Raw genomic sequence first — 26,707 nt, forward strand, 5'->3', positions numbered from 1 at the left:
ACACCAAGTGTGACAAGGCTGGCCCCTTTGAAATACAGGTACAACAGAAACTGGAAGAAAGAGTGAGAGAAAGTTGTGGTGAAAGAATACAGCAGAGTTCGCCACTATCCCCTGCCAGAGCCTCGTGGAACTTTACATGTTTTCACTCAATAAACACTCACAACGCCCGGTCTGGGAGTCGAAACCGCGATCCTACGACCGCGAGTCCGCTGCCCTAACCACTGGGCCATTGCGCCTCCACATGTGTATGTACATGTATATATAAATACCCAGTTCCTGAACAAGCCTTGTGCCAATGTAGAGGAACCATTAAAATCAATTTTTAAAAATCAATTCTTCACATCATTCCTTCCAACCTGTACAAAAACCTCAGTCATTTGGCAGTGGGAGTGGAGAAGTGGGGGAGTGTTGTTCTCACTTTTCATGTTTCCCCCACCCCCACCCCCTCTCTTAATTTCTTTCCTTTTATCTTCTGCTTCTTTTTCATATCATATTTTCCTTCTCTCTTCGTGTTCTTTTTCTTTTCTTTGTTTCCCTTACTCTTTACTTTTTCACCCCCCACCTCCACCTCACTCCCACCTCAGCTTTTCTTTGATCCCTATTTGTGCTTTTTTTTTTCTTTTCTTTCGCATGTTTCTTTTTGCTGTTTTTTTCTTTTTCTCATTTTTCATCTTCATTTAGATTTCATTTCTTTTTTTTTTTTTCAGATATTTGTCTCTACATCATCATGCTTTCCCTTCTCTGATCATTGTTATCATTATTAATGTTACTAATAATAACAACAATTATTATTATTATTATTATTAAATGAGAATGCATTATCTCTGTGTGTGTATATATAAACATGCACACGCACACACACACACACACACACACACACACACACACACACACACACACACACACACACACACACACACTATTCTCATTCTTTATAATGTAGCAACAAGGGATTTTGTTCTTTTTGTTGCAATTAGTTATCATCATCATCATCATCATCATCATCATCATCATCATCATCATCATCATCATCATCATCATCAATATTATTATTATTGTTGTTTTCATCACTAAATTTCTTCAAATTGACTATTTCTTAACACCTGCAGTTTCTTTTATTTTCTACTTCTTCTTACTTTTCTTTCTCTCCCTCTCTCTCTCTTTCTCCCTTTATTTATCTATCTATCTATATCTAACTAGCTTTTTCTCTCTCACTCTTTCTTTAACCTAATGAAAGCAACATCAACTCTTAAACACATCATCACTGAGCTGTGCATAATAGTTTGTTTTCTTTCTTTTTTTTTCGCTCTTGATGATGTTTATGCATTTGTTGTTGTTGATGGTAAAAGCACTTTACTGGAAATGTACTGGCACTAACACATGCATACGCATGCTCACTTGTATGTGTTCATGCAAATGGTACCATGCACATACACACACATATATGAATATTTGCATGCATACATACCCACAATTATGCACATGTATTCATCCACACATGAATGCACACACTTATACATACTCATGCATATGCAGACTCATGTAAATATTCATATACAATGCACAATCAGACACACAACCTGCACACGCATGCGCATACACACACACATACTTAAAGAAGTACAAACACCATTCATATACATCACATGTTAGTACTATATGCACCAATACTTGCACATGCATGCTCTCACACACACATACAAACACAAACAAACGAACAAACAAACAAAAGGATGATTGTGGAGTTTGGCAGAAATGGTGAGGTAATGCACTGAATACCTTTCTGTATTTAGTTTTGTCCTTTTACAGTTGTGTTTCATAATAGAAATTTGGAGAAGAAAGAAATTACTTTTTAAATTTCATTTTATTTTCATTTTTGTATCTGATAGAATTTTTGAATTTTATAAGTAAATCTTGTAATTTCTAAAGCTTTTGAGGAGAAAAGAGTTGTAGTAATAGTCACTGGGCCCCCAAAGGTGGCTGCTGGGTTGCAGAGGCAATTGTTAGATCATAGTAACAACTATCAAGTTATAGAGGTAGTCATGGGATTTAACAGTAACCATTAGAATTGAAGAGACAGTTGTTGAGTTGTAGTAGTCTTGGGTCATAGAAGTAGCAAATGGAGTGTAAAGGTGGTTGTTGAGTTATAGTGACAGTGATTGGGTTGTAAAAGCATTTGTTTGGTCATATTGGAAGTCATTTGGTTGTAGGAGCAGTTGTTTGGTCATATTGGAAGTCACTTGGTTGTAGGAGCAGTCGTTTGGTCATATTGGAAGTCATTTGGTTGTAGGAGCAATTGTTTGGTCATGCTGGAAGTCATTTGGTTGTAGGAGCAGTCATTTGGTCGTATTGGAAGTCATTTGGTTGTAGGGACAGTCGTTTGGTCATAGGAGCAGTCATTTGGTCATATTGGGTATCATTTGGTTGTAGGAGCAGCTATTTGGTCATATTGAAGGTCATTTGATTGTAGAAACAGTCATTTGGTTATACTGTAAGCTCTTTGGTTGTAAAAGTTGTTTGGTTGTAGAAACAATCTCTGGGTAGTCAAAGTAACATATAAAATAGTCATAGCCATGTATAGACAGTCATTGGGTTGCAGGAAAACCTATTGTGTTATAGTAGAAAAACTGAACGCTTTGTTTGCAAATCAGCTTGGTGGAGTATTCCCCTCCTTTTTCAAGTTACATTCACATAATGGACTTCAAATCAATACAGTAAGCTTTAAGGTGAGAGAAAATGCTTTTTAGATATGCGCTGGGGTGTCCCATTACTTATATAATTATTCAAGTTTTGTTCAGCTAGGCACCCAGTTCAAATCCTACACAAACCTTGAACTTTCATGTCTGGCTTTGATAAAATAACTACATATGATATAGTGGGATTGATTCAGCTGACTTCTCCCACCTCATCCCCTGTCACACACGCACACACACACACATGTACTCTCTCTCTCTCTCTCTATCTCTCTCTCTCTATCTCTCTCTCTCTCTCTCTCTCTATCTCTCTCTCTCTCTCTATCTCTCTCTCTCTCTCTCTCTCTCTCTCTCTCTCCCTCTCTCTCTCTCTCTCACACACACGCACAGTGAATTGGCTTTGTGCCTAGTCAAAAATTAATCAATATTGATTTTAGTAATAGTGCTATGCTGAACTGTTCCCACACCTGCACTCACACACTCACACACACACACACACACACACTCACACACACACACACACACACACACACAATAACAGACAAAAGAAATAACCAAAGCAATAAAAGCTTCTGTGGCACCACCCCTGGCTCCATGCTTGCTGACACTCTTTCGAATCACCCACCTTAGCTTCACATGAATAATATATCAGATCTTATATATTAATGTAGAAAGTCTATTTTGTGTTAGAAAGTCTAGAAATTCCAGCGACAGCAGTCATCCTACTCTTCCTCCTTGTCATCATGATCATCATTATCAGTTCTACATATACAGTTTTGTTTTGAGGGTGGGGGTGGGGGTGGGGTGGGGGTTCCTTCTTATCTACTTCGGGTTGGATATAGATTTGCAGTGCATCAGTTTCCAATACATTTCAGTTTTGCATAGCCTCTTCTATGAATTCTTTTATCGTTGTAGGTCTGCTTTGAACAATTTTTTTATTTAAGCTCTTCTTGTTCTCCATACACACACACACACACTGCTTTCACATTGCAGGAATCACCACAAGGCACATATCCTTAAGGGCCCTCTGTACATACACACACACACACACCTACTCCCTGTCAGGGCTTGTTCTTATCTGTCAAGAAACTGGACTGACTCTTGAGAGTCAACCAATAGGTGTACAATGAAAAAATAAAGTGACACCACATGAGTGAACCTTACAGAGGAAAGAAAGTGCTGAATATGTTTATATATGTGTGGTATCTTTTATATTTTACTTGTTTCGATCATTAGACTATGGCCATGCTGAGGCACCCACTTGAAGAATTTTAGTCAAATGAATTCACCCCTGTACTTTTTTGCTTTAAGCCTGGTACTTATTTTATTGGTCTCTTTGCCAAACTGCTAAGTTACAAGGATGTAAATACACCAACATTGGTTGTCAAGCAATAGTTGGTGACAAACACAGACACAAAGGGACACACATGGACACAGACACACGCACAAACATGCATATATATATATATATATATATATATATATATATATATATATATACATATATACACATACATACAACAGGCTTCTTTCAGTTTCCTTCTACCAAATCTACTCATAAGGCTTTGGGCAGCCCAAAGCCATAGTAGAAGATACTTGCCCAAGGTGTCACACAGTGACTGAACTCCGAACGAACCATGTGGTGGGAAGCAAGCTTAAGGGTGGAGATAATGTGATTTGTCTTGATTTGGCAGGGTAGTGTGGTTCAAGTATACCTGAATAATGTTTGATTGTTTGTGCTGATGAACAGGAAGAAAATCTTTTCAGTAATTTGTTCTATGGATTATTTGTGAGTTTCATCACTGTTTTAAAGGCTCATCTTTCCATCCGGCCACATGCTGGACAGATTTGTCTGACAAACATATTAACACTTTTGTCATATGATCTTTAATTAGTTTGCATTGAAGTGACACATATGATCAAAAGCATTCCATCAATGACCATCCTGTCTTTTCTTCATTTGCATTATGTTATCTCATGTCCGAGATAACATTATCCAGTGTATCCTTTTCTAGGACAGTAGGTATTAATTGAGGGATATATGGCCGCTATATCTAGAGGGTCAAGCAACCATTCATCATATCTACGAGGGCCCAGTATCGGGTGTTCTAACTTCACTCCTTCATGGATTTTTGTTAATGTTTCTCTGTCGAAGCTATCTCCCATTCACCGACAAATCAAGATGATGATGGAGTAATGTAAAAAAGATTAGGCTAGAAAACATGCACACACATACATATTCACACAAGCTCTTATTGTTTCTCCCTTAAAGTAAATATTCTGCTCAATGCCTCAGATTTGTTTGTCAGTTGTTTGACCTCAACCACTTGAGCATGTCCCTTAGTGGCTGACAGTATGTGCATCTCTGATGATGAGCAGGAGTAGTGTGGGAGCATCATAGCCATGTAGTTGAGAGGGATTCTTTGTTGTTTGAATAAATGTAACAAAAACAAAATTTGAAGAAAATATTAGCCATTTTTCATACTTTCAAGGGGTAAGCAAATATGAAATAACAGTTGCTATCCAAGAACAAAGATTGTGTTGCACAGTGTAATGTATGTGTCCTCCACAATGTCTTTATTTTGATTCAATCTCAATTCAAATTATTTACCAAGCAAATGCAGTTAACCCTTTAGCATTTAAGCCAGCCATATCCAATCAAAATATTCTACCTGTTTGATAGTCCAACTGGCCAGATCCAGCTTCTCATACCTATTCTACTGTGTCAGTCCAAAGATAAAGTCTCATCATTGAAATCTCAAGGCTACAATATAATGCAGGATAAATTCAAAAACAATGTGAATAAATAAGTGTTATATTTGACAGAATAATCTGAATGTTAAATGATTAAATATTGTTTTTTATGTATGTTTGTACAAAAATGTCCTTGCTTTTGTTTGAATGGGGGGATATTAATTGATCATTTTGCCCATTAAAAAAAAATTTATAATCATTATTAATCTTTTATTCTATTGGCTTTTCTTCCAGTTCCAGGAATCAATAACAATGAAAACCACACTTCAATGCAAATTCTACAAGCAGAAAGAAAAAGACCACTGTCTGTGGGGTACTCGGTTGAATGGAATTGAATATTTGTGTAGAATTCCAGAAGGCAGTACCTATGCAGAAATTATGGAAGAGCAATATTTATAAAATCCTTTTTTTTTTTTTCTTTTTTTAATAATTTTCTTTAATTATTGAGGGTGATTGGAACTGAAAGTGTGTTTTGTTTTGTTTTGTTTTTTCAACCAACCTAAGCAGCCGCGACACCCCCGCGCCTCCACAGCCAGATTTTTTAACTTATATATATTTTTTTTTAAATATACTTTTTGATATTTTCATAATGTTGTTCTTATTGTTCTTCCGATGACTATTTCTTTGTTCTTCCGCGCTGCCTCATCACGCTCACTCCTTCTGACACTTTAACTATCAAACTACCACCTCCACTACCACTACTAGCCTTCTCTCACTCTTTCTCTCTCTCTCTCTCTCTCTCTCTCTCTCTATATATATATATATATATATATATATATATATATATATCTTTCTCTCTTTCTTACACATGCATATACTGTTATCTTTTTCTTTCTTTCTTACCTTCTTTTTTTCTCTCTTTCTCTGTGATGAAGTAAAAAAAAGACAAGACAATTTTAAAAAATAACCAAAAACTCATTAAGAAATCAAAGTCGATATCAAATATAAGAATTAAAATTTAAAAAAAACTAATCAAAAGACAACAACAACAACAACAATAATTTCTTTTTATTGAGCACAAAGACCTTAAACTTTTATAAAATGGATAAATGTTGTGTTGTGATGTTCATGTCTTTTACCCCAAGGACATAAGCAGCATTAGGGGAAGTGAAGTATCTTTCAATACTGGTATAAAAAAAAAAATAACACGGAAAACTCAATGCACCAAGAACTGATCTCTTACATCACATATTAAGGACTTTCGTCAGTTGTGAGGGATTGCCCATCAGCTACAACTGCTTTGGAATGGGATCCAAGCTACAAGCCTGGACACTATCAACATATTTTGGCAGAGTATGGCCAAATGGTTAAGAAATTCACTTCACAACCATGACATCTTATGCTCAACTCCACTGCATGACATCTTTGGCAAATGTCATTTTCTCTTGTCTTTGGTCAACCACCATACATTTTGAGTGAAAATGTGAAAGCGAAAACTGTATAGAAACTCATTGGATGGAATATAACCATAATTCAAAGTTACAGTCTTGTCACACATGTTGATTGAGCCTGAGAATTATGTTTAAGAATACACATGTTTAGAATGCTTGACCAGTTTACACGTTAATTCAGGAGCAATTAATTCATTTGCTCGAACAATTGAACCCACATCATCAAAACTGACAAAGAATCATCCATATAATACGCGCATATACATACATTTTATTATAATGGCTTAGTCATAGGAAATAGGGCAGTACCCTTGGCTCTCTTTGGTACCACTGTGACTGGTTGGAGGAAAGGAGGAAGTTATCGTCAAAGGGAAGGTGTCACTTAAATGGTACTGTTTAACTGGGTAACCAGGTTGAACCTTGGCTAATAGCCAAGAGCATGTATGATCACGCTAATGAAGTTCTACAGTTTCCATCTAATTTCAATCACAAGATTTTGGTTGACTCAAGGAGATGGAAGAAGACACTTGTCCAAGATTCTGTGTGAGAAGATTAAACCAAAAATCATGTAGTTGTGAAGTGAGTCTCTTAACCATGCAAAGATATATACACATATATGATATATAGATAGTACGTGTGTGTATATATGTATGTATGTATATAGATATATATAATATGTAAATATGTATTTGTGTATGTTCAGATGTTAGTATTCACTTCTCAGCCTTAGTAATGTAGACCAAAGGAAGGTAGACTTACGCAGTTTAAATTCTGAACTTTACTTTGGTTGTAGGAGTAATAGTCTAACAGTCTCGGGAAGAACCACCTCTACAGTTTTGCTTTTTTGGAGGTTGTTTTTTTAATGCACAAAGCATGATACACACATACACATGCACGCACGCCAATATGAGAATATTCACAGGTTTGTGTGGCTAGCTTTACATAGCTAGTAGATATTTCCTGCTGAGTGAGAGCTGGAGAAGCTGAAGCTGCTCCATAGGTCAATGAAACGCTCATCAGTTTTACAGTGCTGCTGCTAATTACCACTGTTGATCTATATAACATAATGATAATAATCCTTTCTGCCATAGGCATAAGGCTGAAATTTGGGGGGAGGGGCTAGTTGATTACATTGACCCCAGTGCCCAACTGGTACTTATTTTATCAACCCTGAAAAAGGATGAAAAGCAAAGTCAACCCCAGTGGAATTTGATCTCAGAATGTAAAGAACCAGAGGAAACTCCACTGAACATTTTGTCTAGCATAGTAACAATTCAGCCAGCTCACCATCCTCGTAATAAGTTGTAAGGAGGTGTAGATCAATACCAGTCCATAAGTGGTACTTATTTTATCAAGAACCTACCCCCACCACCCAACTTACCAGCAGAATAAGGCACAAAACAACATACAGTAGTGTTAGAAATTAGAATGAAGAGGTACAAAACTACATACTGTTAGGTATTTAAGTCAGCCCTTTACCATTCCTGACTTGGGTTCTTACTTAGGTTCAGGGCCAGTAATTTTGAAGAGTAGGGTGTTAGTTGGTACTTGACTATTATTTTGACTGCAGAAGGATGATAGGCAAAGTTGACTTAAGTTGGATTTGAACTAGGGATGTAAAGAGCCAAAAAAAATACTGCAAGGGATGATAATAATAATCTTTTCTACTATAGTCACAAGGCCTGAAATTTTGAGGGAGAGGGTAAGTTGGTTACATCGACCCCAGTGCTCAACTAGTATTTCATTGACCCCAAAAGGATGAATGGCAAAGTCAACTTTGGCAGAATTAGAACACAGAACGTAGTGACGGGCAAAATACCACTAAGCATTTCGTCTAGCCTGCTAATGGTTCTGCCAGCTCGCCACCTTAATAGAAATAATACCACAGATTTGTTTGTCAGTTACTTGCCCTTAACCAGTTGAGCATCTCCTTTAGTGGCTGACGATATGTGCATCTCTGATTACAGGCAGGAGTAGTGAGGGTGCATTATAACCATGTGTTGAGTGGAATTCTTTGGGGTTTGAATAATTCACCTCTGGAAATATGTTTTGTTCATCATCCTTAAACAACACTCATTCTGGGACCTTTTCAGCAGGATGGGCTACTCAACCTGAAGAAAATTCTAACTGGGCCCCCACCTGCAAGGTCATGCACTGTTTATCTTGATATATCACCATGTTGCGCATATATGGTTGTGACACAGTGCCTGGTGTACCCTTATCAGACAGGTAGCTATGATGGGTATATTGGGTCTCATATATTTTTACCCCAGTGTCACTTTGGTAGCCTGCATTGCTCTCTCATTCAATAATAATAATAATAAAGTAAAACCTATCCAAAATGGAACACTTAGCTTGGAATAAGAAGTAAGGGCCTTGCTGCAGGTGTATATGTTTCTGAAAGCAAGATATATATTTGTGTGTGTATATCGTTTGTTTTTATGCCAAATTATATATAAAAATAATTTTGACATTATACTTTTACAAGGAAAAAGTTGACAGTTACTTCAAAGTTTTGGCTTTGACAAAGGTGAGCAAACTGAAACTTTGAAGCCACACTGGCAACCTTTTCTTTGTAAAAGTTTGATATATATATTTTTTTTTCACGCACACAGTTATATAAAACTCCAGATGGGCATGAGTATGCAGTGTACTAGAGATCATTTAACTTCGCTTATTCTGCTATGAACATCATGATTTCACATGCTATACTCATATACACACCTGCGTACATACGCCTTGAGGTCAATAGGGCTGATTTCCCCCAACCCTCTTCATTGATTCCTCTGATCAGAAATAGTCAAACAGTTGATTTCCTATTTATTGCGCTGTTGTATGGCATAAATATCTACCCCACCATTTAAATGTGAGTGTGTAACATGTGTACATATACACACACACATATATATATATATATATATATATATATATATATATATGTATATGTATGCAGATAGAAGGACAGGAACGCACACACTTTATAAACCCACCCCAGAAAGCATTAATGGTTGCGAGATTAAAAGTGTACTGGATTTTTACTGAACCACAAAAAGACATGTTCCAGACATACTTGGTTTATATTAATACAGCTGTTGTGTTGTGCAACCTGCGGTGCCTGCCTCAAAGGAATGGCAGTTTTTACATAACTCAACACTGTGTAACATAACTGGAAAAGCAAAATACAAAATAAAAAGAAACAAAAGAAACAAAAGACAAAACTAACCAAAGGTACTACTACAAAAATAATATTTGCTTCACAGTTGAGTGATTCTAAAAGGAGCATCCAACTGTAAAAATAAATAAAGGAAAAAAAAAATTTCATTTGCTCCTCATATATAGACAAACACATAAAAAGAAAAAAAAATGTGAATGCAAATATTGAAAGATCAATCCAAACCATGCTAGCAAAACAAAATAAGACAAGAAGGGGTTAAATGGGATGGCAGATAAAAACAATAAAAATTTTAAATAAATCAGTAAAAAAAAAATAACAAACTATAAAAAAAATAATGCAAAAATTAACCAAAAGAAATTCAACATTTGAAAATATTTCTTTCCGTTATAATTGTTTGTTTTTGTTTTAGCATTGCAGATAACTTGTGATCCAGTTTTCAAACAGTACCTAGATGTGATCCACCAATTTATGGTGGAGCATTATACTGTTCACTTTAACATGCTTAAAGCATTTATTGTTGTTTAGTCCCAGATCAAGACCATATTGTACACTCCAACAACATGCAGGGCTTTTATATTATGAGATACAACATGGAAGTCTGAGCATGTTGTTGTTATTGTTTAACCTCAAATGATCCCTGATCCAGCAGACCTATTATGATCAAAAGCCTAGCTATGACTATTCCATCTTCTCTTTTTCAAGCATAATGCATCTAAGACTACATTATCCAATGTATTCTTACCTCTTTTTTAAGTCATTGATATAATATGAGATAGATTTACTATCTCATTTAGAGATAGATTTACTATCTCTAAATTTCAAGGAAGTTGAACATCTTGGAAACACTCATACTGGTGTGGATAAGGTATTGCTTTTTAGCCCCAAGTAAATCCTGACCAAGCAAACCTATGAACAAAGGTATCCCATTTATTTTTGTTTCCAAAGTGTTAATTTGGGTTGCATTTACCTTATGTCTTCCTTTTTTCAAGACAGTAAGGTAGGGTTTGAGGGAAATTTGGTTGCACTTTGTACCAACTTTAGTGGCCACAGGGGTACTCCATGCTAGTGGTGGTAATGGTATTGGGAAATTGTTGGTTGTGTTGTGTACATTATTGAGCCATCTCTGATCAAGTAGACTTGTGGTAGTACATGGTGAAACATCATACATACATTGTTTGTTGTTTAGCCCCAGGTCAAGACTGATCAAGCAGACCTACAAGCAAAGACATTCCAACCACAACTATCTTCCCATCATTTTAGGGGTGTCTAGGACTACCATTACCAAATGTAAACTTTTCCACCTGGGGTTTCCTAGAACTCCAGAGTCCCATGAGAGATTGCGAAGGGTACCGCAAAAAAAAAAAGTAATGAATAAGCTTAACTATAGGAATACGCAATTTATTAATCATTTTCTGTTTAATTTTATATTGATAATTTTATTATTACACATTCCCTTAATTGAGGAAATTTTGGCAAATATTTAGTAAAAAAATACTGATGGGGAAAAATAACCTTATAATAGGGAATTGTAGGGAATTTGGTTATAACAGTTGACTTAGGTTGGTACCAAAAGGGTTAAACCAATCTGAGGTTGCCCTGGATTTATAATACAAACTTGCTGTTTTAAAGTGATCCAAACTAAAACCTTCCATCAAAATGTCAACAAAGTAATTTTACTCAATTCCTCATTATTTTCAAAATTAATTGAAATAAAGGCAGCATATTTCCACAGGAATATGGTGAATGGGTTAAACCAATTATCTGAAAAATATATTATGTTTGCCTCATGAAATCTAACAGTATACCTATACAAGTGTGCCCCTTACCTGACATCATTTCCTCATAATTTCCAGAAAAATGGATGAATATCTTTTAATGAAATTTCCTACAAATACGCTTCAGATGGTGTAGATTCCAATTGTGTCAGAATTTGTTGTGAAAATTTTTTTCAGGGCTTGCGAAAGAAGTTTTGGAAAATTCATATGTGTTGGCTTCCTCATAACTTTCAGAAAAATGGGTATCTTTTTATAAAATTTTCTACAAATATCTTTCAGAGTGTGTATATTGGAATCTAATATGAAAATAACAATTGTTGGGCACACACACACAAATACATACTGACACACATTACATATATCTACAAAATGAAACTTGAAACTTTTGAGAAAAACTGTGATGTGTGCATGCGTGCAAACCTATGAATCAGCAGTATCTAGCTATAACCGACCTGTCCCTTTATATATCATAGATCATTGACTAATGTATCCTCCTTTATTTAAGGCAATAGGGTATGACCTGAGGGAATTTAACTGCTATTTCTTGAGCGCATGGAAAGCAACCTCACTGGCTTATGTAATACTGTGAGGTGTAAGAGCTACTTAAATGGAAATTTCATAACACTGGCCATGTTTATAATAGTTTACATAATTATGTGTTGAATAAATATCACCAGCACAATATTAAATATGATAACTTCTGTCCCTAGCAACAAGTGGATGGAAGTTGGGAAACTTTCATCCACTTAAATGTGTGAGAGAGAAGAGGTTGAGTAGTCCAGTGAGGTTAGTAACAGTTGGTGAGATGATTAATAAGAGAGCTCTAATGGAACATACTCTCTGGGAAAGGACTGAGTTGTGGTTGCTAGTGTGTGATCTCTCTTTTGCCTTTTACTTGTTTCAGTCATTAGACAACAGCCATGCTGGGGCACTGCCTTGAAGAATTTTTAGACAAATGAGTCAACTCCAGTACTTATTTTTTAAAGCCTGGTACTTATTCTATCATTTCTTTTTGCCAAACTGCTAAGTTATGGGGATGTAAACATACCAACACCAGTTGTCAAGTAGCAGTGCAATACAAACAATGATACACATATAATATAGATATATATGATGGGCTTCTTTCAGTTTCATTCTACTAAATCCAATCACAAGGCTTTGGTCAGCCTGAGACTATACTAAACAGCATTTGCCCAAGGTGTCATGCTGTGGAACTGAACCTGGAGCCATGTGTTTGGGAAGCAAGCTTCTTACCACACAACCATGCTTGTGTACTAAACAGAAACAGGAGAAAGAAGAGAATATATTGCTAGAATTAGTCATTGTTCTCTGGCCATGCTGAAGCACAACTTCTAGGGCATAGTCAATTACATTTACTTTCATAGATCCATACATATATTATTGACTCCAAAAGGATGAAATGTGAAGTAGAGCAGGAAAGATGGGAATATTTAGTCTGTAGTTACACGCTCACTTGCTGTGCTGCATTGAAACATTTATAGAACTGATTTAAGGCAGCAATCTGGCTGAATCATTACAGCATGGACAAAATGCTTAGCAGCATTTCATCTAACTTATGTTCTGAGTTCAAATTCCACCAAGGTAAATTTAGAATTATAATTGTGGCCATTGCTGGTAGCATGATCTTTGGATGTAGGGCCTCACAGAGGCAAGGGAAAAAGTGGTGAAACTTGATCTTCAAATGTTGGACCTCACAGAGGTGACAAGTGACCAAGATCTTTTGCAATATGCTGTGCTTGAGAAAACTTGTCAGGCCAAGTGAAATCGTAGGTGTTACTGTTGCCAGTGTCGTATAAATGGTACCCATACCAGTGTCACGTAAAACACACTCTTGGAGTGGTTGGCATTAGGAAGGGCATCTGGCCATAGAAACCATGCCAAATCAGACTGAAACCTGGTGCAGCTCCCCAACTTACCAGTTTCAGTCTAACTGTCTAACCCATGCCAGCATGGAAAGTGGATGTTAAATGATGATAATTTGTTTCTTGCAAGATGTTGCATGAATATGAATAATAACTTATCAACAAACCTCATAAATATTCTCAAATATATGGTATGGAACTTTAACTTTTGTCCTAAGTTATTTCGAAAACATGCAAACTTAAATTATAAAGTACATAAACATGCAACTAACCCCACTCCCTTATGCCAAAATTTGAAACCATTATTATTACTATTATCTTGTAAAAACATCTTAGCAGTTAAGTTATGATTTATTCATATATGTAATATATACATATACATTTATATATATAGTGACAGAAAATAGGGATTGAAGAAATCCAGGTGAATACCTCAGCACTCCATATGAAAAAAAAACCTGGCTAACAGAAAGTCAAGTGAGGAATATAGGTATCCATATAGGTTAACAACACCAAGTGTTCCATACAAACTGTAAACCCAAAGGTATTCACCAATTAATTGGTTGGTGCATTAATTGCAGAGTATAATAGCAATCAGGCAAATGTCTGATTGCTATTACAGACCAGTATCTGATATTTGTACACACATACATGTCAATGAGGCTTCAGTTGATTGATCAATTGTATGATGTTCATTGAATTAAGTGGTTGAGCATCCAATCCAATTGTATCCTTAAGTTGAATTATACATACAATCCATCCAACAGGCTTTCACACAGCTTCCACCTAACCAAGTTCACACCCAATGCATAGGTTGACTCAAGGCAATAGTAAAAGGTGCTTACCCGAAATATAATGCTGTTGATTCAAATCAAGGATCTAGGGATTGTGAAGCAAACTTCTTAACCACTCCATCATGCTACAGCCACAATACACACACACACACACACACACACACACACACACACACACACACACATGTATGTGCTCATACAACATCCACAATATACATCTTTTGTTTTTTACTTGTTTCAGTCATTGGACTGTGGCCATGCTAGGGTGGTTTTAGTCAAACTTTGAAGGATTTTAGTCAAATTAATCAACCCCAATACTTTAACAAATTATAATACATACATACAAACAACAAGAGGCTTCCACACAGGTTTCAGTCTACCAACTTCACTCACAAGGCATTAATAGTAGAAAGGACCTGTCCAATGTGCCATGTAGTGAGACTGAACCTAAAACCACAGGGTTGCAAAGCAAACTTCTTAACCATACAGCCCTGTGTGTACCTAATGTTAAATTTATGTATGTGTGTGTGTCATATGAGAAGCATATATCTAACCGCACATCTAAGACTTCTTACATGAAGGTACATTGAGCATATCTATCTGTTTGTATCACAAAATAAACATAAATTACAAAGATAATGACTAAAGCAATAAAATATCAAATAAACAAAAGATGGAATTTGGTTGCCCAGTCAGCTAAATATAAACCAGCATCCGTATCACACTCCTGCCAGAAACAGAATGAAAGCCCTAATGACGTGCCAAAAAAAAAAAAAAAACCTCTTGTTGCCTCTGTTTCTGTGGTTTATTAGAAATGCTGGCTGAAAGTCAACTTAATATGCATTTATATTGTGTATGCTTTTTGTTGTTTTTTGTGTTTTCAGAGAGAATGATGGAGACTGAAAAGTTTGGAGGTGGTAGAGACATTTTTTTTTTTTATAGCTTTCATTAAATCCTTTGTTTAATCATGACATTAATTATGTGCTAGACTGTCTGCTTCAGTAGGGTTATAGATATATGGTTTTTGATGGAAATATGAAAGCAAATATGCATTCATACGCACACACTCATATGAGCAGATATACACACGTATGCTGATATACACAAAGCCACTCAATTAAAAGACTCAAGGCAAGGTTAGATGTCAAGAGCAATAATGTAATGTGCAAGCACAAAGAAATATAAGTTTGTGTATGCTTGTCTATATATGTGTGTGTTTGTGTATGTTTCTATATATATGTATATATATATATACTTATATACATATATCAATATATATACACTCATATATATATATCAATATATATATAAATATATACATATATAAATATGTATATTTATATATATATAAATATATGTATATTTATATATATATAAATATAAATATAAATAAATATATATATATACATATAAATAAATATATATATACATAAATATATATATTTATAAATATACATATAAATGTATATATATACATATAACTATATATATGTATATATATATATAAATCATCATCATCATCATTTAATGTCCGCTTTCCATGCTAGCATGGGTTGGACAAATATACTTATAAATGTATATATATATACATATAAATATATATATATTAGGGAGGTGTACTTACATAGCAAGTGATCTGATCTGACATCGTGTGCTGAAACAAAAATAATTGCAGTGTGGAAGGTGTTTATATAAGCCATTCAAAAATGCACACAAACCATGAGATTCACTTCAGCATTTAAATTTACCTTGTCAAAATATTTTTGTCGCTTTCAAACCACAACCTGTTCACTGACAAAATTCTGTGCTGCATTAAAGAAAATAACTAACTGTTTCTTTCTCAGATGCAGCATGGAATTTTGTCAGTGAACAGGTCGCGGTCTCAAAGTGCTGAAAATATTTTGACAATTTGAATTTAAATGTTGAAGTGAATCTAACGGTTTTTGCGTGTTTTTAAATGGCTTATAAACACCTTCCATGCTGCAATTGTATTGACGATTACTTTGGATTATGAGACTGACGCGCTGCCTACTGCGCTACCGAGGCCTGAATGTATATATATATATATATATATATTCTTTACTTTTATTTGTTTCAGTCATTTGATTGCAGCCATACTGGAGCACCAACTTCAGTCAAACAAATCAACCACAGGACTTATTTTTTGTAAGCCTAGTACTTATTCTATCACCCTCTTTTGCCAAACCACTAAGTTACAGGGACGTAAACACACCAACATCAGTTGTCAAGGGATGGTGGGGAGACAAACACGGACACACAAACACATGCATACACATACACACACGCACACATATATATATATACTTATATATATATATATATAATAAATGAGTATATGCATATATACGTACAGGTATGTGTATACCTACGTCTACCTGTATATATAGGTGCATATCTGGGTACAGGACATTGCAAACAAAACGTAGACAAGAAAATAATAATAACCAGAGTACAGAAAACACACAAGCCACATAGAGAACGTTTTCCTTCATCAGCTACCCCCATTTTAACACCGGCATTTCAAAGAGTTGGGCAGGACGCATCGTTAAAATGGCTCTTCCCATGGACCACAAATTAAATTTGTATACACAAATGAAACCTGTGCCATGGAGGAATGTAGTGGCGGGCAAAAAACAAAACAGGAAAACAAACGGAAAAGGCTATGCGGCCAGACGTGAAAAATTGTGTATATGAACGCTATATATATACAACAGGCTTCTTTCAGTTCCCATCTACCAGATCCACTCATAAGGCTTTGGTTGGCCTGAGGTTATAATAGATGAGACTTACCCAAGGTGCCACGCAGTGAGACAAAACCCGGTACCATGTGGTTGGTAAGCAAGCTACTTACCACACAGCCACTCCTATGCCAGTATATATATATTTTTTTCTACTTTCAACTCAGACCTGTGGCCATGCTGGGGCACTACCGTTTTGCTATACTCTTATTATTCAGAGCCTCCTCTAATATGTGGAATTTGGTGAATAAGGGAGTTTGATGTTGCTACCCTCATTTGCATCTCTTGCTGCAAGGTAGGTTCATCTGGGACTCTCGACAGGAAGAGGTCCAATTTTGATTTGTGTAGGTCCTTCAGGCTCTTTGGGAGAATATTAAAAAGCTATGGGCCCTGAAAACAGGTTGTTGCACTAACTGGTCCTGAAGTGCGATGGCATTGTTGGAATCTTTGGCACTGTGCAGTGTCGACCCCTTCTGCCATTGGTGTAGCTTTCCATGCCAAAATTTGGCACAATTCCTCTGAGGATATTCCAGATAAATATTAATACATACTTCTCCCGCCTTTGCTCCAGAGAGTAGAGACTTAGCTGTTTCAGCCTTTCCCAGTAGCTGAGCTGTTGCAATAATACAATCTTTTTTGTGAAGCTTTGCTGGATTGCTTCAAGGACCGCTGTTTATTTTACACTGTTGGGTGAGCATAGCTGGGATCAGTAATCCAGGTGGCTGAGGATGAATGTCCTCCAGAAGACCATCATGGTTTCCTTTTCTCTCTATATAAAATAAATATCTAAGGGCATCCAGCTGTAGAAACTCTGCCAAATTTAGATTGGAGCCTGGTGTTGCCATCCGGTTTCACCAGTCCTCAGTCAAGTCGTCCAACCCATGCTAGCATGGAAAGCGGACGTTAAACGATGATGATATATATATATATAAACTGGCAATATGACCATCCCCAAGTACAACAATATATATATATATATATATATATATATATATATAAATATCTATATATATATAAATATCTAGTGACCGGGACCTTTGGAAATATGGTGTACGTGAGAAGACCCAGCAAGCCAAGTGAGAGCATAATCTGTGGCCTCTGTCAGAAGTGTAGCCAGCTCACTTATTTGTATCTTTACTTCATTGGACACTAAACTCTGCTTGTGAAGACCTGTTGGGGCAAGTGAATTCGAAATCGTAATTGAACCATTATCGATGACTGGCACCTGTGCCAGTGGAGCACTAACAGCACCGTCCGAGTGTGATCATTGCCAGAACAGCTGTCTGGCTACCGTGACGTAAATAGCACCATTTGAGCGTGATCGTTACCAGCGTCGCCTTACTGGCACTTGTGCCAGTGGCACGTTAGAAAATCATTCGAGTGAGGTCGTTGCCAGTGCCGCTGGACTGGCTCCTGTGCAGGTGGCACATAAAAAACACCATTTTGAGCGTGGCCGTTGCCAGTACCTCGTTACTTGCTCTCGTGTCGGTGGCACGTAAAAGCACCCACTACACTCTCGGAGTGGTTGGCGTTAGGAAGGGCATCCAGCTGTAGAAACTCTGCCAGATCAGATTGGAGCCTGGTCCAGCCATCCGGTTCACCAGTCCTCAGTCAAATCATCCAACCCATGCTAGCATGGAAAGCGGACGTTAAACGATGATGATGATGCTGAAATATATATGTATATATATAAATATATATATATGTATATGTATATACATATGTATATATATATATATATATATATATATATATATATATATATATATATATATAATTATATATAGATATCTATATATATTTTTTATTTATTTATTTATGTGTTTCAGCCAAGTGGCTGCGGTCATGCTGGTGCACCACCGTGTATATAAAAATATATATATATATGTGTGTGTGTGTGTGTGTGTATAAATATATATATATGTATATAAATATATAAAGACGAGGGAAGAAATTAATGTAACCTTAGAAGTGAGAAAATCAGTAATACCTTTCGATAATAAACTATGGGAAAGAAAAGACGCCCCTAATAACTTCGATATCACCATGGGAGCCCCAGATTTAGCACAGGTAACAGACTTAGTAGGTATTTATTTGTTATCATACCTACAGGAAGAATTCCCAGAAATCAAGAGTGGGCTATATAGGGACGATGCACTATTCATACTAAAAATGTCTCTAATAGGAGATTAGAACTCATTAAGAAAAAACTATATAAATTTTTAAAAAGATTTGGCCTAACTATTACTATAGAAAAGGAACATACCTCTACAAATTACCAAGACGCCAACTGCAACCTAGCCACGGGACTCCACGAACCCTACATAATACCTAATACAAACCTCAAGTATATAAGCACATCCAGTAACCATCCAAACTTTATTAAAAGAGGGTTAGTAAATAGCATTAGCAAAAGAACTTCACATCTCGCCTCTAACCTAGATATCTTCAATAAGTATAAGGATTTCTACAATAGCGCATTAGAAAAATCAGGGTACAAACAAAAAATTAAATACCTAGACTTAGAACACTATACAAATAACCGGAATAACATAAATGCCCAAGACAATTACCACAACACTAACCACAATCCAAACGAAACTAATAACTACATTAGAAATATGAACAACATAGATAAGATTAATAACAATAATGTCAAAAAACAATGCCAAGATTCAAACTAAGATAACTAACATTAAAAATGATAACAAAACTAATACCAAAAATGTGAAAATTAATAAAATTAAGAATACTAACACGACTAATAATAATAATAAAAATAATAATAATAATAATAATAATAATAATAATAATAATAATAATAATAATAATAATAATAAATCTTAATATTAATAAGAATAAAAACAACGAAACCCAAAGAACTAATATAACCCCAGCGAAGATTGATAACACCAAGCCATATAACTTAAGAAAATCGTACAGAAATAACCCCAATAAAACCCCCACACTAACAATAATAAAAATAAAAATAACTATAGAAAGAAATATAATAACTATAACAGCAACTTTACACTCTACACGAATACTGAGGATAGCTTCTACACCAAAATTAATAATATTAAAAATAAACGAAATAGCGATAAGATCTGATTAATAATCCCCGATGCGATGCAGCTTAAATCTAACAGAGTTCACTCCATACTGAGACTTATAGATAAGCACTTGAACTTGAATAACAGATATTCAGGAATCATTAAGAATAAAATTAGAGTTAGCCATGGCCTTACTAGTAACCTAGCTACCATCATAGCCTCGATCAACAATAATAAGCTAGACGCTTTCTACGAAACTGGGAAAAATACCTGCATAAAACATAACAGCCAACAAGCAAATGGAATTAATCTCGTCCCTGATAGCCCACCCACAAACAACACGGACCTGATAAATAATTACGCCCCTCAACATAACATAAGCACAGATAAACCGAATAATTTATGTGGCTGCAGAGACAGAAATAAGTGTCAATTCTCCAATAGGTATAAAATAAAAAACGTAATATACCAATGCACCGTACTCACCAATAACCATACGAAATCTTATATAGTAGCCACGAAAAATGAAATGATTCTTAGATACAATTCCCACCAATCTACATTTAGAAATAGAAGTAAAGCAAACTCTACAGGACGTAGTAGCTACATTTGGGAACTAAAAGACAAAAAAAAAATCAACTATAGTTTAGAATGGTGTATCCTAGCAAAAACTTTGTCTTATACCATTAAAAGTAAACGCTGTCAGTTCTGTGAAACAGAAAAACTACTAATATTAATGGCCAAATCACTTCTACTCAATAAGAAATATGAAAATCATTTTTTTTTTGTCTGCATAAAAGCAGATTTGTATTCTCTAAGTTTCGTTAAACCCACTCATTCCTATAAACACCACTATCTCCTAGCTTAAATGTCATTAGCAGACCTAATTATCAGCTTATTACCTTCCCTAACCTAACTATCCAACCCACATTATAAATAAATAAAAATTTACATATCTTACGCTGGCCTACCCCAACCCACATTATCAATAAATAATTAATACACCTAAGCTACTTTCTCTGCTAGCCTACCTTCTCCCTATAATTCTTTCCTGTCAAGAACTACCAACTCTTTTACACGTTAATTTCCTCTTTTATCTTTTGCCCTCCTCAAGCATAAATATTATTCCAATACTTTGTATTGATTGAATTCTTAAGATATCTCTTTTGAATGTATTGTTTATAATATTTGCGTAGGTGTTATTCTAAACAGCAGTAGTAGTAAAGAAGGAAGGAAGTGGCAGAGAGGAAGAAGGAGACAGAATAATAAGAAAATGCAGAATGGCAGGATAGTAGTAGGTTGTTAAATGGTCAAGTGGCCTAAAAGTGGCTCGTTGTGGATTATAGCAGTGATTGAGACTGTTTTTAATTAATTCTTGGGTATCTCTTTTGAATGTATCATTCTTAATATTTGCGTGTGTGTTTATTCTAAGGTCGTGGGGGATATGTCATTTCTTGTGGATGCGTTCAAAAGAGGTCTATATTTTGTAATAAAGAGGGCCTCTTTACTAATTCGTTGGCTACAGGTTGTATCGTCCCTGAATTGATAGAGGGGGGAAATTCTGAAGCTTGGATCTTTGTTATTGGCGCAAATGTCGATGCGTTGACTGAATGCTATTTTTCTGGTTTTTTTGGAATTTTGATCTGGGATCTGTGCGGAGCCATCCTTTGAAGTAGACTTTTTTGTTTGGCCTATGTATAACTTTTGACACCCAGAGCAGGGTTAGTGTGTATATCAGGTTCTCCAAAGCACATGTGAAGCTGCTTTTCACTGTGAAACATTGTCCCTGTTTGAAGGAGAACACTGATCCCTCAATTAAATTGACACTTATCCCACAGTTGGGTTTTCCGCATTTTTTACTGACGGCTTCAATGTTGTTGTTGAGCTTATTCGGGCATGTGTTAGGAGACTTTTCATAAATTTGGGCGGTCTCTTGCTTGTTATGATGGTGTGTGTTTGGAGGATTAAGTTCATTCTGAGGTCTTTTTTAGCAGGGGAATGTTTAGAAAGATGGTGTAGAAGGCTTCATTGTTAAGAGGGTTGTGTGTGAAGATGTATGGTAGGGTTTTTGGTTGTAAATCCTTCTTTAATTTTGGATGTCTGCGTTCGTGGATGTTGAGTTGTAGGGCACGTTGAAAGCATATGTCCATTAGTGATGGTGAGTAGTTCCTGGTGATGAGTGTATCCTTTAGTTCATGTAGTCGTGTATCCCTGGTGCTTGCATTAGAAACTATAGTACATATCCTTTTTGCTAGGTTGAAGGGGATATTCATTCTGAGGTGGCATGAGTTGAACGGTAGATATTGCTTGGAGTCCATGGGCTTATAATATATATCTGTTTCTATTACGTTGTTAGATTTCTTAATGAGGATGTCGAGGAAGGAAAGTTGTTGATGGCTATATTCCATCACGAATTGAATGTTTACGTCAAGTCCATTTATAAGTGCTTGAAATTCTTTAAGTCTCTATACTTTCATGCCAAAGAATGAAACAGTCATCCAGGTATCTCCTTCAGTTATTTTCTATGTAGAGGGAGAATGGGCTGCTATATTTTTCTAGAACCTTACGATAAAGACTAATTTCTAAATATCCCATGACTAGGTTAGCAAAGGAGAGGGCCATTCTCGTAGCCATCGCAGTCCCCGATTTTTGACGATAGAAGTTGTCTTTGAAGACGAAGTAGTTATTCTCCAAGATAAATTTTAGCCCTTCTATCACGAATTCTTTTTTGATGTGATGTGGGAGTTCGTTGGCGTAATTCTCTAACCAGAATTGAATTGCCTCTATTCCTAGGATGTGGGGGATATTGGAATAGATATTCGAATAGAGGTTGACTACATCGAAGGATACTAGTAGGGTGTTTTTGTTTATTGTTTCAGGAAGGTGATTGAGCAGTCAATCTCTATTCAACCTCAATCTTCTGCCTTTGCTTTCTATATATATTCTATATATTATTTATATAGATAGGGTGATAAATTGAATATTAACTCAATTTAAAACCAAGTGGCCTAGCATATTAAAAAAATCTGAAAATTCAGAAAAAATTGTATTACATGTGTATAAGGGATGACCACTAGGTGGACATCCAATATGCTAGAAAGAGGTCATCAACGACCCAACCACAAAGAAAAATAATGTTCTCCAGAAAAATTTCACAAAATGCCAGAACAGGACAAAATGAGAAATATACAGAATAAAGAATTATCTATGGACTGCTGCAGTTTCAAACATTAACGTTTTACTTACGTAACATCCGTTTTCTCATATATATATAATTAAGACTTAGTTGTGATCTGAACATAACCACTTCTGACACAGAGAATCAGGAGCCCTTTTGGTCATTCTATTTTCCTTGCTGGAAGGGTTCCTAACCCATGGACAAAAAGGGGTTAAATGATGGCGGTGGTGTTTTCTAAGGGCTGGCATGTGTAACCTGATCACCTCTGCTGATCAAACTCCCAACCCATGCGCTCCAGTTGCAACACTGATTCTGCCCAAATTTGACGTCGATGTTACTTAGTTTGGTTTGAAATAAAGAACTTGATTAGCCTAATAATCCCAACTTAATCCCGGGCAAAGTATTATATATTATATATGTATATATATATATTATATATTATATATGTAAAAAAAAATATATCACTAGCAGTTACTTTTTAAATAAGCCACTGTAATTAACACATAAATCAATTATATTTATAACAGATATATTACAGAGATATTGTAAGATGATAAATGGGATTTAGAGAAAGGCAGACACAATAATATCTTAGAGGGAGGAAGTGAGGATGTTGTAAAAAAAAAGGTCTCTTCACTATCTTTTGATGATTCTAAAAAAAGCCAAAGATATATGTACAGAAAGTTGAAAGAAGAGAGAGAAATGTAAATAGAATGAAAAAAATTAATTTGAAGAGGAAGATAGGAGGGAGTAAGAGACAGATAGGTAAAGAAAAAAATTAAAGATAAAAGGGAATTAAGAACACACACACACACACACACACACATACACACACACCACACACACCACACATACACACACTTGCTCATATCCTCCAGGGGAAGAAAGAGAGAAAGGAGATTAGATAAACAAAGACCCAGTAGGGGCAAGATGGATGGTGGTAGAAGAATTTTCCAGATAATATTTTTAGCAGGGAATCAAAAACAAAAAACAAAACCCTTAAGATGTGGGATAAATAAGGAGCTATGAAGTAAGAATATGTAAAAAAAAATATAAATGTAAATAACGCAGGGTACAATAAATATATTTTTTAATTGAAACGGAAGGAAAATAAATGAGCTATGGAAAAGTAGAGATAAAATTAGTGGATCTTAACTTCATCCTATAACTCAACACACACAAACTTTTTTTTTTTTTGCACTGACAAAAGAAGTAATTTTCATTTCCAATTTAATGAAAAAGAGGAATGTAAATATCCAGAACGGTAAGTACTTCTGCAGAGAAACCATCTTGACTTCCTGTTGGCTTTACTTCCAATGCTACAATATTCAATAAAGTGCCCCTCTCCATCACACCAAAATAACTAGCTTATAAATGTATTTGCCAAGTATGAAAGCACACTTGCTTCAAACCAATAAGCTCACTCATCTTCACAATGTTCCCTCCATTACTACCAAAATGGCACTCTAGAACTCCCCATTATCTTTCACAAAGTCTTAAATTTTCTTTCTGCAAGAATCTATCCAAATCTTAGCTAATTTCTATATTCCTAAAAGAGGATATTTTCTTTGTCATTTTCCTATGAGAAGTTTGGTGAAAGCATTATCATTTCACTTGACATAGACAAAGCTTTGATCATATCTAGCCTACAAAAGCTAAGTTGCCTGCCTATAGACTTCATTCATCTTTCATTTCTTTGATTGGAAGCTTTCTGTCAAATTGCAATGTGGACTAAAAAGCTGTTGTGCCAGAAGGCTTAGTTATTCTTCTTGTTTCCTGCCACTTCTAACAATACTAATTCCTTTTCAGCAAAAGAGACCGATAGGATAAGTACTAGGTTTACAAAGAATAAGTCCTGGGGTCGATTTGTTCAACTAAAGGCAGTGCTCCAGCATGGCCACAGTAAAATGACTGAAACAAATAAAAGAAAAGAAAAGAATAAAAGAATGAATTTAACAATGAATTCAGCAATGAATTTAGCATGCAGGAAGAAGTCTATTTGAACAAAGTTCTCTGCTCCTTCCAGTTTATTTTATTTTAGCCCACCAAGTTACAAGAGGAAAATTTTAAACTGATTGTTCTTGGGAACTTCAGTATGCTTAATGTCTTAGCTTTTATATCAAAATCTGTATAAGATTTGGAGAAGAAATTCCAGACATGAGGACAAAACTTGAGATTAAAGGGCCTTGAAATAAATTTAGTAAAGATGCAAGTCTTAGTAAGTAGGAAAGAAAGCAGAATTCTGATGTCATCAGAGAAACAGTAATGCTCCATGGGAAGAAAAAGAGTCAGTAGAAATTCTATACAGTTTGTCCAGTATAAACAGTGGACACACTAGATGCAGTGGGAACACAGATAGATTAATAGAGAAGGTAGATTTCATTTGCAGCATGTGCAGAGGGGCTACAAACACTAAGAGTATTTAGAGTTTAGATTCTCTCTAATGTCTGGACAGTAGTTGATTCCTTTTATCATCTTGGTTACCTAATTAGTAATTGGGGCAGATGTAATAGCTAGAGTAAAATGTAGGAAAAAGTTCAGGGAGCTATTACTACTGCTGACAAAAAGGGGTTTCTCCTTCAAAGTAAAGGGCAGGTTCTATGATGCTTGTGTACAAAATTACATTGCAGAAAATTTGCAAAGACTAGAAAGAAATGGACAAGTATGCTTCACTGGATGTGTCATGTTAGTATGCTTAAGTGATGGAGAACAACTGAGCTCCCAGCAATATTGGGTATAAGAGAAATCAGATGTAATATGCTGGTATGGGCATGTGATGAATATGGAAGATGACAGCTGATTAAAGAATTGCAAAGCACTCAAGGTGAATAGTCCCTGTTGAAGAAGGAGATCAAAGAATTGAGACAAGATGGAGAAATTGATCTTGAGTTGTTGTCTCTCACAAAGAACATGACAAAGGCCCATGCTGAAGTGGTGATACATGGAGCTGGAGAAGATCTGAACATCCATGCATGTTTGGCAAAACATACATTAAATTGAGAGTAAGATAGTGATGGAGGCTGGGCCTTTGCCCATTTGTACCATATTAGTAACCACCTTCTACCCTTCTTGGCTTTTTGATAGTTTCTCATCTCTTCTATTCACCAATACCATACCACCCATGAAATGAGAGGAAAACATTAGATCTGTCTTTACTCAATACTCTTTCTACCACCACTCTCCACATCATGCTACACCTCTACCTTATATCCTTCCAAATCATATTGCTTCAATAATGAGGGATTACACTGA

General features: G+C 35.7%; 1 protein-coding gene across 1 annotated transcript in view; it reads left to right on the forward strand.

Moving 5' to 3' along the window:
• LOC106869136 (CB1 cannabinoid receptor-interacting protein 1) overlaps positions 1–6,037 on the forward strand; it is a 59,426-nt gene extending 53,389 nt beyond the window's left edge. Inside the window, exon 3 of the mRNA XM_089352564.1 lies at positions 5,682–6,037. Coding sequence (XP_089208690.1) covers positions 5,682–5,846 — 165 coding nt within the window. The 3' untranslated portion in view covers positions 5,847–6,037. The remainder of the gene's footprint in view (positions 1–5,681) is intronic.
• The last annotated feature ends 20,670 nt before the right edge of the window (positions 6,038–26,707 follow it).

The sequence above is a fragment of the Octopus bimaculoides genome, chromosome 5, assembly GCF_046866305.1.
Source record: "Octopus bimaculoides isolate indiv1 chromosome 5, ASM4686630v1, whole genome shotgun sequence".
NCBI classification, from domain to species: Eukaryota; Metazoa; Mollusca; class Cephalopoda; order Octopoda; family Octopodidae; genus Octopus; species Octopus bimaculoides.